This window comes from Herpailurus yagouaroundi, unplaced genomic scaffold (genome assembly GCF_014898765.1).
Source record: "Herpailurus yagouaroundi ecotype Mexico unplaced genomic scaffold, PumYag 163, whole genome shotgun sequence".
NCBI classification, from domain to species: Eukaryota; Metazoa; Chordata; class Mammalia; order Carnivora; family Felidae; genus Herpailurus; species Herpailurus yagouaroundi.
Genome location: NW_024412404.1, coordinates 63119836 through 63134772, shown reverse-complemented (window position 1 = coordinate 63134772; position 14937 = coordinate 63119836). Strand labels below are relative to the sequence as shown.

Below are 14937 nucleotides of genomic sequence, written 5' to 3'. Positions count from 1 at the left end.
CTTGGTCACACACAACAAAATTACCAACCAGTAATGAAAGACTGCAGGATTGTGAGGTGACAAGGAAATTCTACTGAATTACAAATGTGCTTTCTGTCCAGGGGGAGCTATGATCCAATGTCATGCACATGTGCTTATAGGGAGGTGTTCGTGTAGGGGTACTTAGGTCATTGGACAGAGTGACTGCTCATCTCTCATTAAAAAAAAAAAAATTAACTGTAAGGAAGAGTAAGACATTAATGAACCCATATAACTAGAATGTTTCACTCACTCCGTTTAAAAAAAAAGCACTGGGGTGCTTAGGTGGCTCAGTCGGTTAAGCGGCTGACTTCAGTTCAGGTCATGATCTCAAGAGTCACAAGTTGAAGCTCTGCATTGGGCTCTGTGCTGATAGCTCAGAGCCTGGAACCTGCTTCAGATTCTGTCTCTCTCTCTATCTCTCTCTCTCTCTCTGCCCCTCCCCTGCTTGCACTCTTTCTCTCTCTCAAAAAAATAAACATTAAGAAAAACAACACAAATTACAAAATAGCACTGGTTCTAAAGGAAATTTGCCAATGGGCTTAAAGGGCATCAATAAATCCTACGTTCTTTATTCTTTTTTTAATTTTTTTATTTTAGGATTTCAAGAGGGTTTCTGCTTAGTGATAAACGGAGTACATTTTATATATTACTAATGGATGTCTATACACCTATGTGAGATCAATATACATCTATTTCATAAGAAAAGTACCAGGAGAAAAGGTGAAAATGGTCCACAGATTTAAAATATATTTATGTTTTGGGGCACCTGGGTGGCTCAGCTCAGGTCATGATCTCACGCTTCATGGGTTGGAGCCCTGCGTCAGGCTCTGTGCTGATAGCTCGGAGCCTAGAGCCTGCTTCGGATTCTGTGTCCTTCTCTTAATCTGCCCCACCCCTGGTTGTACTCTGTCTCTCTCTCTCAAAAATAAATAAACAAAACAAGATCAGAAACTTTAAAAAATTAATAAATAAAAAATAAAATATATTTATGTTTTTACTTCTGTGACTAAATGTGAGCTGAGTAGTGAATATTAAAAAACCTGTCTATAAAAACCTGGTTTTCTTGTTTCTCTTTAATCCATAGATCCATTTTATTTTTAATTAAAAAAATGTTTAATGTTTATTTATTTTTGAGAGAGAGAGAGACAGAGAGAGAGAGAGAGAGAGAAACAGAGAGAGGGAGATGCAGAATCAGAAGCAGTCTCCAGGCTCCGAGCTGTCAGCACAGAGCCTGACGCGCGGCTCGAACCCACGAACCGCGAGATCATGACCTGAGCCGAAGTCAGACGCTTAACCGACTGAGCCCCCCGGGTGCCCCTATTTTATTTTTTAAATGAAAGACTTGTGATAGGTTGAGAACCATCTTGTGATCCCAGGCATTGGTTAAGAATGGAACACCTGACGCTTCATAGAATGATTCAGGATGTTCCAAGTTCAAAGAAGTTAATGATGTCAGATAATCTCAGGAATCCTGGATGTGATTCTTGATTAAAGCCTAGCTAGTGCTGACAGCACTAACAACAGGTATGTGCTGAGTGAGGCTCCGTATGAAAGAGGAACAGAGGTTAATCAGAAACTGTGACTGCAAGTGGCATTTCAAGAGCTTATTTTCTGACCCTGGGTCCTGATGATAAAAGGCCACATTCAGAGCACATCCCCACTAGGTTTCACGTCCCGGTGAACACGAGAGATCTTGCTTTAAAAAAAAATAGTATTCTCAAACATCGAAGTTGGAAAGCTAATAAATGTATTAATAATTCTTCTCTCTGGACACATATCAGCTTCTTAGATGACCTTAGAAATCAGGAGGAAGAGTATGTCCATAGTAGGGAATGATTTCAAAGAGGTTTCTACTTCTCTCCTGCAGGAAAATATTGATTTCTAGCTTCATGCTAACCATATTAGCATCACAGAAGTAAATTACTCTGAACAAAGGCAAAAATGCAGGAAGACAATGAAGCAAGGGCCAGGGCATTCCTGTGCAAAAGACTGGGGCCTTTACCTGAGGCAGAGCTCACTGCTATGCTATACACAATTAGCCTACAAGTGAATGTAAAAGTCAGCACAGCAGTAGGCCAGATCTCAGGGACAGAAGGAAGCCAGATGTCAGTAATACTTCCAGTTGCCCAAGACCCTTACGAAACATATGCAAACATATTTCAATCTTTTAAGCTGATTCTTTCCTCGGCTGTGGCCAGTCTATTAATGAGACCAAAAACCGTCTTTATTCTGTCACAGTGTTTTGGATTGGTAGCATTTCTTTTTGATTCTTTCTTAGAGTTTCCATCTTTCTGCTTATTATACTCATCTGTTTCTGCATAAAGTCTCCTTTTTCCATTAGAGCTCTTAACAATTTAATCATGGTTATTTTAAATTCCCGGTCTGAAAATTCTGAAAACATCTGCCAAAGCGAAGCCTGGCTCTGATGTTTGCTCATTCTCTCTTAAAACTGTTTTTGCCTTGGGGCGCCTGGGTGGCGCAGTCGGTTAAGCGTCCGACTTCAGCCAGGTCACGATCTCGCGGTCCGTGAGTTCGAGCCCCGTGTCGGGCTCTGGGCTGATGGCTCAGAGCCTGGAGCCTGTTTCCGATTCTGTGTCTCCCTCTCTCTCTGCCCCTTGCCCGTTCATGCTCTGTCTCTCTCTGTCCCAAAAATAAATAAAACGTTGGAAAAAAAAAATTAAAAAAAAAAAAAAAACCTGTTTTTGCCTTTAGTATGCCTTGTAATTTTACGTTGAAAGTGGACATGATGCACCGCGTAGGAGGAATCCAATCCAGTACTGGCTCCGGTGGTGGTTTTTGCTCCTGGGCTTCTGCTTCACTGTATCCTCTTGTCTCTCCAATTTGGGGCCAGCAGTTTTCTCCGTAGAAGGTGTTTATCATTCATCAAAACAGGTGGCCTATCCACGGATGGCAGGGGCCGGGATGGCTCGGGAGCTTTCAGCTGCCAGTTTCTTGCACAAAGCACAAATGCGGTATGGACACTACACTGGATGGAAGGTGAAAAACATTTCCTTTTGCTTTTAAATCCGAGCATCTCTGGTGATTCCCTAAAGAGTGAACGATTGGTCATATTCCTCTTGGCACAAAAAGCCACTTCCAGGAGCTTGAAGGGCCTACGAGCCCATTCAAAATGGCGGGCATGGAAGTGAAGGCAGAGCAGGTACATGTCATTGAGCGACCAGATGATGATACTCTAGATCCAGGGGAGTAAAGTAAGGAGCACAAAGCAGGAGTAGTGTCTCCTGCCTCGGGACAGGCAAGGGAAGTTGAGGAAGACCCTCTCAGGGCCAAGAGTCTGCTCTTCCGGCTACTTACCAGAGGAGGATGACACAGAGAGAGACAGACATCTTCAAAGCTGGGTGTGGGAGTCATGTGGCTCCTGACAGCCACGGGGTTCACCAAACACTCCCTGCAGATGAGGTGGTCATAAAGCTTCCTGAAAGCGCGATGCCCTGCCCGAAGCTCACTGCTCCACTACTGTCTCAGGCAGGCAGTGTCCACAGGACCTGGCCATGTCACGGTGACAACAGGGGTCAAAGAGGTCCGTGGACGGCAGTGGCCAAGTCTACCCAAGCCATCTGCTATCCACGAGACCACGAGCTAGCTCCTCGTAGCTGCCGTAATAACTCACAGTAAACCTGGTGGCTTAAAACGACAGATATATATTCTCTTGCACTTCTGGAGATCAGAGTCTGAACTCAAGGCTTCAGTAGGGCCACACGCCCTCTAAAGGCTCCAGGTGTAAATTCTATCCTGCCTCTTCCAGCTTCTGGGGGTGGTGGTGGGGGCCCAAGTACCCCTGGGCTTGGTGGTCACATAACTCCAGTCTCTGTCTCCATCTCCACATGGACTTCCGTGTGTCTCCTTTTCTGTCTCACTCTCTTTTTAAAATGTTTATTTATATTTTGAGACAGACACGCAGAACGCGAGTGGGGGAGGGGCAGAGAGAGAGAGAGAGAGAGAGAGACACACACACACACACACACACACAAAATCTGAAGCAGGTTCCAAGCTCCGAGCTGTCAGCACAAAGCCCGATGCAGGGCTCAAATTCACAGACTGCGAGATCAAGACCTGAGCTGAGGTCGGCTACTTAACCGATGAGCCCCCCCACCCCCGCCTGGCGCCTCTCCTCTTCTCTTCTAAGAACACTTGTTATTGGAGTTAGGGCCCACCTGGATAGTAATTCAGGATGATCTCCTCTGGAGACCCTGAACTCAATCACATCCGCAAGGAGCCTTTTTTTCCAAATGAGGTCCCGTTCGCGGGTTCCGACGAGTGGGATGCGGACCTATCTTTTGGGGGCCATCATTCAACCCACGACAGGACATGCTTGCCACCTCGTAATAGTGATGCCCTTGAGACCTATAATCAAGGAAGGTGCTACCCTGGTTCCAAAATAAGATGGAGGAATGGCTCCAAAATAAGATGGCTCTTCCTTCTTAGCCACGGGAAGAACGATGTGAAAACACCTGGAGGGGACAGGATTTTGCAGACGTGTTTACAGTGGATCTGCAAAAACAGCTCTTCCTTTTCCCTTCCCCTGCAACAGACGAGGAAACAAGCAAAGGAAGTTCTGTGGCCAGCTGTCACGAGGCTTCTGAACTTTTTGAACACAGTACGTTTCTGGCTTACTGTGAAGATTGGAAATTTAATTAACTTGCATTTCACTCACCAGCACGTTGACAGTGCAGCTCATACGATTTTCTTTGTTCTCATCATGCATGATGGTTCTATAATCCAGGAGTCTTTCCATCAGGCGCACAACGAGTTTTACAAAAGTTTCTCCTGTTTTGGCGAGGTATTTGTGTTTCCTGCAGTGTTCCAAGAGGCTGAAAAGTAATTATGCACACGTTGTTAATCCCTCTCAGAAAAAGAAACTTGACTGGTGCAATTTAAAATATTTCCCATTATTAACACGTTTTAATTATTTCTGGGCTACAAAGTTCATTGTAGTCTAATTACAGTCTCCCTGTCTCTATTCTGACATAAATCCTACTGTTAATCAACACTTACATTTTATCAAATAACACTTTGTACTGTTCATCTCCTCTGCCTCCTTCCACTTCATGATCCAGCTTGGTGATGATCTCATTTTCAAACTATAATTAAGCAGAGGAAGCGTAAATAATCAGCATGGCGGATGTTTCATTTTATGACTGAGCATCAACGGCACGTAAGTCGGGGAGAGATCATCATCAGATAGTGACCCTACGCCTTTGACACCTGATTTCACTTAAGAGGTACCATCCCCAACCCCCTAGAGATGTCTGATGATCCCCTGCCACAGGGGGATTCTTCCATTTCCTTCCCTGGTTAATGGAGCCTAAACATGTACATTCTGATGGGAGAAGCAAGGAGCAGAGAAAAGAAAGGCGAGGGAACCGTAGGACGAATAATCAAGGAGCAACGCGAAAAAACGTCTCAAACTTCATCTCCACCAACAAGTAACATCTAAAATAGCTCGTTGGTTCCTGGAAAAGAACAGATGGCGTTTCACTTGCCAGCAAAAAGTTCTCTGCAATCACAAAACATCGAAGGGGCCACTTCACTGCCATTCCTTGATGGGTCTAGTGAAATACCTCACTTGGGTTGAAAAAAACCATAAAACACAGGAAGGACAGCGTCTCTACAAGACCAGCAGACGTCTCGAGAAGGTCCATGTCTAGGCCTTTCCTTGAACACTCCAAAGCTTCTGATCAGATTTCCAGAGCAAGGGGTGGGAAAGGATCCTCAGAAATGCTCCCTGGACCGAAACCCTGTCTCTTGGAGTTTTGGGGAAAACTCTAAACTCTGGAGAGGTACAAATCTCCAAAAGATTTTCACAGGGGTCATGAGCCTTGTGGCTGACGAGGCTGGAAATAACTACCTAGATAATAATGGATCTGAGTGCTCATCCTCACTGCCCAGTCCCCCGTCCCTGGCAGAATTCAGGGCCACCTCCATACGGGATTCTCGCCAGGTGAGCGCCATGTTGCACGAGCCCTGAAATCACCCATTGACTTGGGCCAGGAAGGAAGGAAGCCCCTGAGAGCGTTAGTTCCCGTAGGGCAGGAGATCACCACACCGAATTGAAAGAAGACTGGCAGAGGGGGAATTGAGGGAAACAATGGCTAAATTCAGGATACAGAAAGCAAGCACACCCTCCATGTAGGCAAGGGTCTCTAGGATCCCTTTATTTTTAAAAAAAATTTTTTTTTCAACGTTTATTTTTATTTTTGGGACAGAGAGAGACAGAGCATGAACGGGGGAGGGTCAGAGAGAGGGAGACACAGAATCGGAAACAGGCTCCAGGCTCCGAGCCATCAGCCCAGAGCCCGACGCGGGGCTCGAACTCCCGGACCGCGAGATCGTGACCTGGCTGAAGTCGGACGCTTAACCGACTGCGCCACCCAGGCGCCCCTAGGATCCCTTTAAAATACATGCTCAGTGGGCACCTGGGGGGCTCAGTCGTTGAGCGTCCGACTTTGGCTCGGGTCACGGTCTCACGGTTTTGTGGGTCCGAGCCCCACGTTGGGCTCTGTGCTGACGGTGCCCAGTCTGAGCCTGCTTCAGATTCTGTGTCTCCCTCTCTCTCCCTCTCTCTCTCTCGGCCCCTCCCCCACTCGTGCTCTGTCTCTCTCTCAAAAGCAAACAAACAAAAACAACATATAAAAAAAAAATACATGCTCAGGCAATGCTTTCCAGGCTGACAATCCCCCGAGTCTCCTGCTATTACCAGGATCCTATAGTTATTTAAGCTGCGTGACAGACAGAATTTTCATCTCTCCTGGTCTCTTCCAGAAGGGCCCCTGGTGGTGATGTTCTAATGGGAGGACCGTGCTACGTGCTCATGAATCACTGGAGAACGAGTGCTAGACTGGAGCTGGGGAGGGCTTCCTGTGTCAGCAGAGGAGTCGTCCAGCGGGTCGCTGAGACACAGACTGTGCTCTTGGCCCCACAAGCCAATGGATGGACACGTTCATCTGAGGGCTCACAACAGGACTGCAGGCACCACGGGCTGCACTGGTCAAGCAGGGTGCCGCCGCCGCTGCTGTTGCAGGGGCGGCTGACTGTGGCACCCGTGGGGCTGGAGGCAGGGGGCCTGGGGAGACCCAGGGAGGAGCCTCAAACAGGCACAGACCCGCCTGATCTGATCAGGACTTGCTGCCTAAAGCCACAGTTCTATCGCACTACAGATGAGGCGGAGGCTTAAACAGGTCTGGAGAAGAGTATTGATTCTTGCTCAACATCAAGGACTCAACAACACTGCAAAACTCTGGACCTCAGTGAATCCTGCAATTCTCCTCTTGATCTTCCCCATCGTCTCCTCCCCAAGCAAACACCCTCTTTTTTATTCTGTTTGGCCTGAAAAGTTCAGGGATTTTAGGAGCGCAGGAAAAGAGGCAATTCTAGCGAAGAAGAAAAAAGAACTTGTATTGTTTTCACCTGGAGCCTCATGATAATGACTCTACTGTAAAATCAACCACCTTTTGATACTAACCCACTAGGACTTTGTTCTTTACAGAAATTCCTCAGAAGGTGGGGCCCTTTTGGAATCAAATACGAGGCAGATCAGGTGCCATTAGGCTACAAGTTGACGTTTCCAGCCAATCCCATTTCCCAGAGGGTACCACGATGGGAGCACCGTAGGGGAAGTGTTCGGTGGGTGCTGATTCTTCAGAACCAACAACGGAGGGATCAAATAAGACTCAATTTAACCAAAACCCACGACCGCAGGCCACACATGTTCAACAAGCATACAATGAGGAAGGCACCGGGAATTCAGGAAAGTACGCTTTATCCCAACATGGACAAACACACACAGGCATTTGAAACCGCTCATCGCCGGTTAATCAGGAGGTTATTTGAACTTGGGAGTCTACTTTAGGGAAATAGCATGTTTTCTCTGCTTCCGCGTAAACCTATCTGTCACAAACAAGGGCAATAAGGAAACTCCAGCTCCTTAAGTATGCTGCTTATCAAATTTTGACTGATGAATTTAATGCTTCCTGAAATGAGTGGATGAATGAGAAGTAAATCAGAGAGCACAGCTGATTCTAATTTTACTAACCTCTAGTCTAAACTAAGTGATTTGCACGAACACCTGGCAGCCCTCTTTATCAGCAAGGATTCAATACCCCAGATCTGCAGCTAGCCTCTCGTTCCAGGACCTCCATTATTTTTTTACAGAATATTCTAGAATTAATTTGTTAGTGTACTGAGAATGGTTATCACAATCAGGACTAAATGATCCTGTCCAAATAAACTGGAGAAAGTCCATTTGCTGATAGAGCAGAGCTGATTTAAAAAACAAAAACAAAAACAAAAACAGAAACAAAAACAAAAACAACTGTGCTTATTCTCTTACTCATAAATGCACACTGGTAATTTCCAGCAGGGTTCTCTACGGTGAGGTTAAAATTAGTAATGGTTTACTGTGTGGCTCCAAAGGGGGTTGAGGCAAAATCATTATACTTCCTCTCTTTTCTGAATCACCAGTATCACTACAAAAATGTCCACAGGGTGTCCAACTTAAAAAGCTGAACAGAGCATCTCCAAGCCTCCCAAACCAGCGCCCCTCCAAGAATATGAAACAGAGTCCGTGAGAATACAGGGCTTTTCGGAAGGTTGACAGCATTGTTAATTCAATTAACTTTGAAAGGAATGACCGCTTTAGCCATTCACTGCCACAGTTAACCACGGGTTATTGGCTCCAATTTAAGAGATCATGGAGTGAAGGATCTCGGCAGTGGATAATCCAACAGCCACTTTTGTTTGCTTTAGAGTGCATCATTTTTTTTTTTTTTTTTTTTTGGAAGTCAGATTTACCGTTCCTGCTACCATGCCCAGATAGATGCATAGAACCAGGCCCGCTCCTCAGGCATCCAGGAGAGCATTTATACAAGGGATCTGAGGTTATGTCAGAGCAAGGAAAGGGAGCTGGACCAGGATGGAAAGGTTTGCACAAATAGTTTATTTACCACATCGATAAAGTGCTTGGAGGTTACCAAGAACAGGGTGAAATCTGAAAGCTAGGAACATGGCTTTCTATGTCCATTAGCAAAAGCATTCCTTTGGCTTCTCTGCAAATACGCCTTCGTGAATGTGCTCTGCCCACGGGTGCTCTGCTTTCTCCTGTTTTTTTGTTTTTTCCCCCAAGAAAATGTGTTCACAAGGTACTGGAGGGAGGGCCATGATTTGAGAGCACCCTCTGGTATCACAGAGCTGCAAGGAATCAGAGTCTCAGTTTCTGAACTTCCAGAGGGAACTGCAGAACTATGTCCGTTCTCTTTAGCGCTGACAGGAGGGTTAGGTGGGAGAACATCACTGAACTATACCTGCATGGACAACATGAGCGAGAAGAAGGAAGCGGCTTCACATTCTCACTCCATATCCCCACATCCTTCCAAGTCTAACAAGAAGGCTGTTCGCTGACCTTGAAGCTTCCACCTAGAGGCTCAAGAGCCCCAAGGCTGGGGAACTATCTGCTGCCTGGCTGTTACACCTGGCAACACCTGAGACAGGTGCAGCTGCCCCCCATTTCCGTAGCACACACATCAAGAAGGGATTTGGGGCTGTACCCAATGACACTGGACTCCAGAAACATGCTCTCAGAGTGAGCCCTGTTTAATTTGGTCAAAAGAGATTACAGGAGGGGCGCCTGGGTGGTTCAGTTGGTGAGGCGTCCAACTTTGGCTCAGGTCATGGTCTCGGGGTTCCTGAGTTCAAGCCCCACATCGAGCTCACTGCTGGCAGTGCAGAGCCCGCTTCAGATCCTCTGTCTCCTCCACTTACACTCTCCCTCTCTCTCTCAAAAATAAATAAACATTAAAAAGACACTACAGGGGTATGGGCATCTCTTTGCTGCAAGGCTTTTAAGAACAGAATTCAATGCAATCAGAACTTTTATTAGAGTCCAGGGTGTCAGCTTCCACGATCTCTCAAACTTTGGGGTCTGGATTCAATACAATAAAAGCCTACTTCTCGTGCCGTATGTTCCCTTTCGGGGTCCGGAACTAAACTCAAGCATTATGTTGAAATCGAAAGCAAGAATAAACCAACAAACAAAATGCCAAAGAATTCAAGAATCATCAGGATAAAATCACCACCAAACTTATGTCCATATGACGGTGCAAAATGGACCAGCTTTCCCACCAACCAGCAGAAGCCAGCAACATCCACTTGGGTTATTCAGTCATTCAGTTAGGGTTACCAAGCACGGGCAGTAGGAAGAGATTATTCAGACAGGACCTCAAAAACATCCAGGACACAAAGATTACTCACGTTCTAATACTGTTACAACTACAGTGGGAATTTCTGGAAGTTGTGGAGCATTTTACTGACCCTCACAGAGATGACAGAGAATAGCTTCATGGTTGAAAATATTATTTTTCTGTGGAGTCTTTCCCATTCCGTCTTTATTAATGGTATACAGCCCATACAGCCATTTGCTGAAATTCTCGGCTGTGAGTTCTGTGGTTGTTTTTTTTTTTTGGTTTGGTTTGGTTTTGTTTTTCTTCCAAAGACATAACAAATGGAATTCTTTCCAAAGGTGCCAGGAGGGAATTTACAAGCATGCTATTTTTTTATGGAGCAAAATCCAGCGAGGCTGCGACTCGGAGCATTACTGACTTGGGGGTAAGGGTGTCGGCGCCACAGGGGAGAAGTTAGTTTCAGGCCAGGGGGAAGTACGTCTCGTGGGAACGCGACCCAGCCGGGGCGCCTGGGTGATGTAAGGGACGCTGAGATGCTGATGTCTCCAAACACCTGTACAGCAGGTCCTGAAATCATCGCACATAGGCGCTCACCCTTGAAACAAGTCAAGATCTCCCGAAGACCCAGCTCGAGCATGAACGTGCCTCTCTGGGGACTGGGGTCAGGGTGGGGGTGGGTGGGCACAGGGACAGAGAACACGCCGTTGGCATGACTTGTGGGGTGGGCAAGCTGCAAGCAGAGACACCAGAGACGGCGTCCTCCGGGACTGGTAGACAGAAGATGCGGTAGAAGGGGACAATTTAGGAGAACAGATGCAGCGTCCACATCATAGAAGAATCTGAGAAAGGGCTGGGAGACCCAGGAATTGTCAGCAGGCCTCCGCAGAGCTTATCCGTCACCTGTGAGGATCTGCTCAGCACAAACGGTGTCAGGCCGAATGAAGGCGGGCCTGCAGCCCCCGGGGGGAGAGGGCCCCCGGCCAGCAGGAGGACAGAGCTTGTGAAAGGGTCACTCCATGCCTCTCCGTCCCACAACCGGGCAAACCTGTTCAGCGCCTGGAGCCTGGAGAGGCAGGACCTCAAGCACCGAGGACAAGGACAAGGACACGCCTCTGTTGGATGAAGATTCATGCTCTTTCTTGCAAAAGCGGAGACCAGAAAGGAGACTTTCGGGGAAATGTGTGTATGAGATCCCTCTGATGGAAGTCCTTCCGCTGTGGCTGGAGGAGACACGAGCTGCCACTCTGGGGAGCTGTAGAAAAGCCCATCGGCAATGCCTGCTTCTGAAATTCCAGTAATGGCTCGGTGCAGTTGAATCTGGTGCAAAATGGCAGGTTTTTCTTCGCATCCAGCCCCCCCCCCCCCCCCCCACTGCAACGGTAAGAGCATGCTACCACCCAGACATGATGCATATTTCACGAACAACGGTGCATAAACAGCCCCGCTCAGAAAGACACAGCAACCTTTAAAAAAAAAAAAAAAAGCTACATCATAGGCTCAAAGCATGAACATTTTGCAAAAACGAAAAGCCCTACTGTCTTCCTCTCACTCCATTAGTGTCGCACATCTGCTATGAAAGTGGAGCCAATTTAAGCCCTTGTTGCTGTGACTAATCAGGTTAGATCATTGGATTGGTGGCGGGTTAGGTAAACAGCAGCCAGCCAGCCCCAACCTGGAAGCTCCCTGGGAGGGAGGCAGGGATTGCGGGGCCCTGCGGTTCTGTGCACACACCCACTCACTGCTCTACACCCACACCACCCCCGAGGACAGAGGGCACGCCTCGTGCTTCAGGAAAGAGCAGCCAATAGAAGGTGAGCGTCGGCTGACCTGAGAGTAGGAAAGAGTTAGCAAAGATATGTCAAGTCCAGAGAGAGATGCTGTGGGCCAGGAGGGGCCGGGGCTGGGGCCCACGAGAAGCAGCCGGATGCTAGAGATCAGAAAGATGACAAGTCTCTGCCTCTCACCAGGGAGGCCAGGAGGGCAAACAAAGATGAGGCCGCTGTAACCTGCACCCAACCTACCAAGTGACAAGGAGCCTGGTAAAAAGGGATGATAGGGAAGCAGCGGGTCTAGGACGGGTGATATCCCATGTGACACTCCACCCGGGAGGCTGAGACAGACTCACAGAAAAAAGAAGTCAAGATACCCCAAGAGAAGAGGAGATGGGCCTTTTCCCAATTCGCAACAAGAGATGAGAGCAGAGAGACTTTTGTCACGCGTTTTCGCTTTTCTGCCTTTATTTAAAAAAACCCTTTGGGGTGTCCTCCCACCGGTCTTTGAAGGCACGAGCAGATGACAACACCGATGAACAAATGGTCGATGATCACGGACCAAGAAATGCAAGTAGCTGACCATGCTTACCGGCAGTGGGTTTCGTGGACCTGTGTCCTCACGTTTATGCTTCTATTTACGTATATCCAAGTGGGACACGTTTTATGGAAGGGAAATTGTTTGTGAAACAGAGTTCAATGTGCACAGCTACTTCCCCGCTGTCACTCAAACAGCTTGGTCTTCTGACATTAGGCAGTTTTTGAACCCACCACTGGGGGCAGAGTTGAGAACGGAGGCAGAAACCCCACGACTCTCCTTCAGTAACTTTGTGCCATTTCCTGGCAAACCAGAGACCCCGTGAATTGGAGAAATTCCCTAATGTAAATAACTACTATACTCTTTTAAAAAAATTGTATTTATTTTTGAGAGAGAGAGGGAGCATGCGTGCATGCGCGCACACACACACATGAGCAGGGGTGGGGCAGGGAGAGAGAGAGAGAATCCCAAGCAGGCTCCTTGCTGCCAGTGCAGAGCCCCACACGGGGCTCAAATCCACGAACCATGAGATCATGACCTGAGCCGAAACCAAGAGTCAGACACTTAACCGACTGAGCCACCCAGGTGACGCTATCTGATTCTTTAATAGCGCTTTTTCATACGGCCCTTCTTTAGGGCTTAATTCATACAAAATTCAAAAAGATGAATTTTCAGCTTAGGAAAAGGGATTTTAAACTACATTCCCTAGTTCTGGTGGATTGGCAGTGAGATTGGACACAATTTAGTGCCAGTGGCAGTCAACATGGGTCAAATCGTACGGCAACAGCATCAGAAAACATTGGCAATGTCAAAACTTACGAAAATATTTTGAATCGGCAATTCTGTTTTTGAGAACGTATACCAGGAAAACTTTCAAAAGAAAGTCAAGCAGTATGCGTGAATATGTTCACTGTGCACTGACTCATGGTAGTGAGAATCTGCAAACAACCCAAACGTCCAGCTAAAGGTGACGGATAAGAGAAGATTAGCCAAGGGTGTGTGGTTAAGCGTCTGACTCTTGGTTTCGGCTCAGGTCATGATCTCACGGTTCACGAGTCCAAGCCTCACGTAGGGCTCTGCTGGCTGGTGTGGAGCCTGCTTGGGATTCTCTCTCTCTGCCTTTCCTCTACTCACTGTCTTTCTCTCTCTCTCTCTCTCAAAATAAATTAAAAAACCTTAAAAAAAGTTACAAAAGAGAAGATTATCCATTCCATTTTATGAAGCCTTATGCCATCACAAGAATCATGGTTACTGCGCTGTCATCAAGAAAGAGGTGTCTGATAGATTGCCAAACAAAACCGAAAACATTTGGACAATGTTTACCATGTTACATTATATGTGTGCAACAACTGATCTTGAACCAGAGTGGGGGAAAAAAAAACAGCTGTTCTTTTAAAACAATCTCTTTAATTTTATAAATAAGTCAACATAAGGAAGCCCTCTTCTGCTATGGAAAGAAAGGAAGGAAGGGAGGGAGGGAGAGAGAGAGAAAGAAAGGTGGAAGGGAGAAACAGAGAGAAGAAGGAAGGAAGGGAAGAAGGAAGGAAGGGGGGAAGGAAAGAAGGAAGGAAGGAAGGAAGGAAGGAAAGGGAGGGAGGAAAGAAAGAAGGAAGGAAAAGGAGGGAGGAAGGAATCAAAAGGAAAGGGAAGGGAAGGAAGGGAGGCGGGTGGGCAGGTGGCCTTCACAGGTTTATTTTATTCACTTCTCACAACATCCCTTAGGAGCAGATTCCATTCTGTACCAATATTACAGCTCGGAACCAAAGATTAAAGACGTTCGGTGAGTTGTGGGAGGTCCAGGTAGCACCAGGCTAAGCCAGAAAGCACGGGTACCTGACATCAGTGTTCACACTCAAGTGTAGGCACAGAGCAGGGTTTCTTTTAGCTTTGTATCTGTTCTTTGCTCTAGAAACTAGCAAAATTATTCATCACAGCTACCACCTTCATGCCGTAATAGCAAAGACTGACCAGTGAAAAGGTAAAACTATTCAAAATCTATAAGGTAGCAAGTATAAAGGGGAGGAAGGAAAAATCTACTCTTTAATTTTTAATTTTTTTTTTCAACGTTTATTTATTTTTGGGACAGAGAGAGACAGAGCATGAACGGGCGAGGGGCAGAGAGAGAGGGAGACACAGAATCGGAAACAGGCTCCAGGCTCTGAGCCATCAGCCCAGAGCCCGACGCGGGGCTCGAACTCACGGACCGCGAGATCATGACCTGGCTGAAGTCGGACGCTTAACCGACTGCGCCACCCAGGCGCCCCAAAAATCTACTCTTTAAATATCACATCCATTACAGTTACGCTGCTCAGATGTAGTCTTTTTCCAATACAGGGATTTTTCTTCAAATTCTGCAAAAATCTATGTCAAGTGGGTACTTACTTACTCGAATCACTAGAATATTTAAATCAAG

The 14937-nt window shown here is 46.7% G+C and overlaps 1 protein-coding gene across 1 annotated transcript in view; it reads right to left on the bottom strand.

Moving 5' to 3' along the window:
• The window catches only part of DOCK1 (dedicator of cytokinesis 1), a 473828-nt gene that overhangs the window by 63944 nt on the left and 394947 nt on the right, over positions 1–14937 (bottom strand). The window contains exons 35-36 of the mRNA XM_040486934.1: positions 5038–5123; positions 4697–4853 (exon numbers count right to left, since the gene is read on the bottom strand). Coding sequence (XP_040342868.1) covers positions 4697–4853; positions 5038–5123 — 243 coding nt within the window. The remainder of the gene's footprint in view (positions 1–4696; positions 4854–5037; positions 5124–14937) is intronic.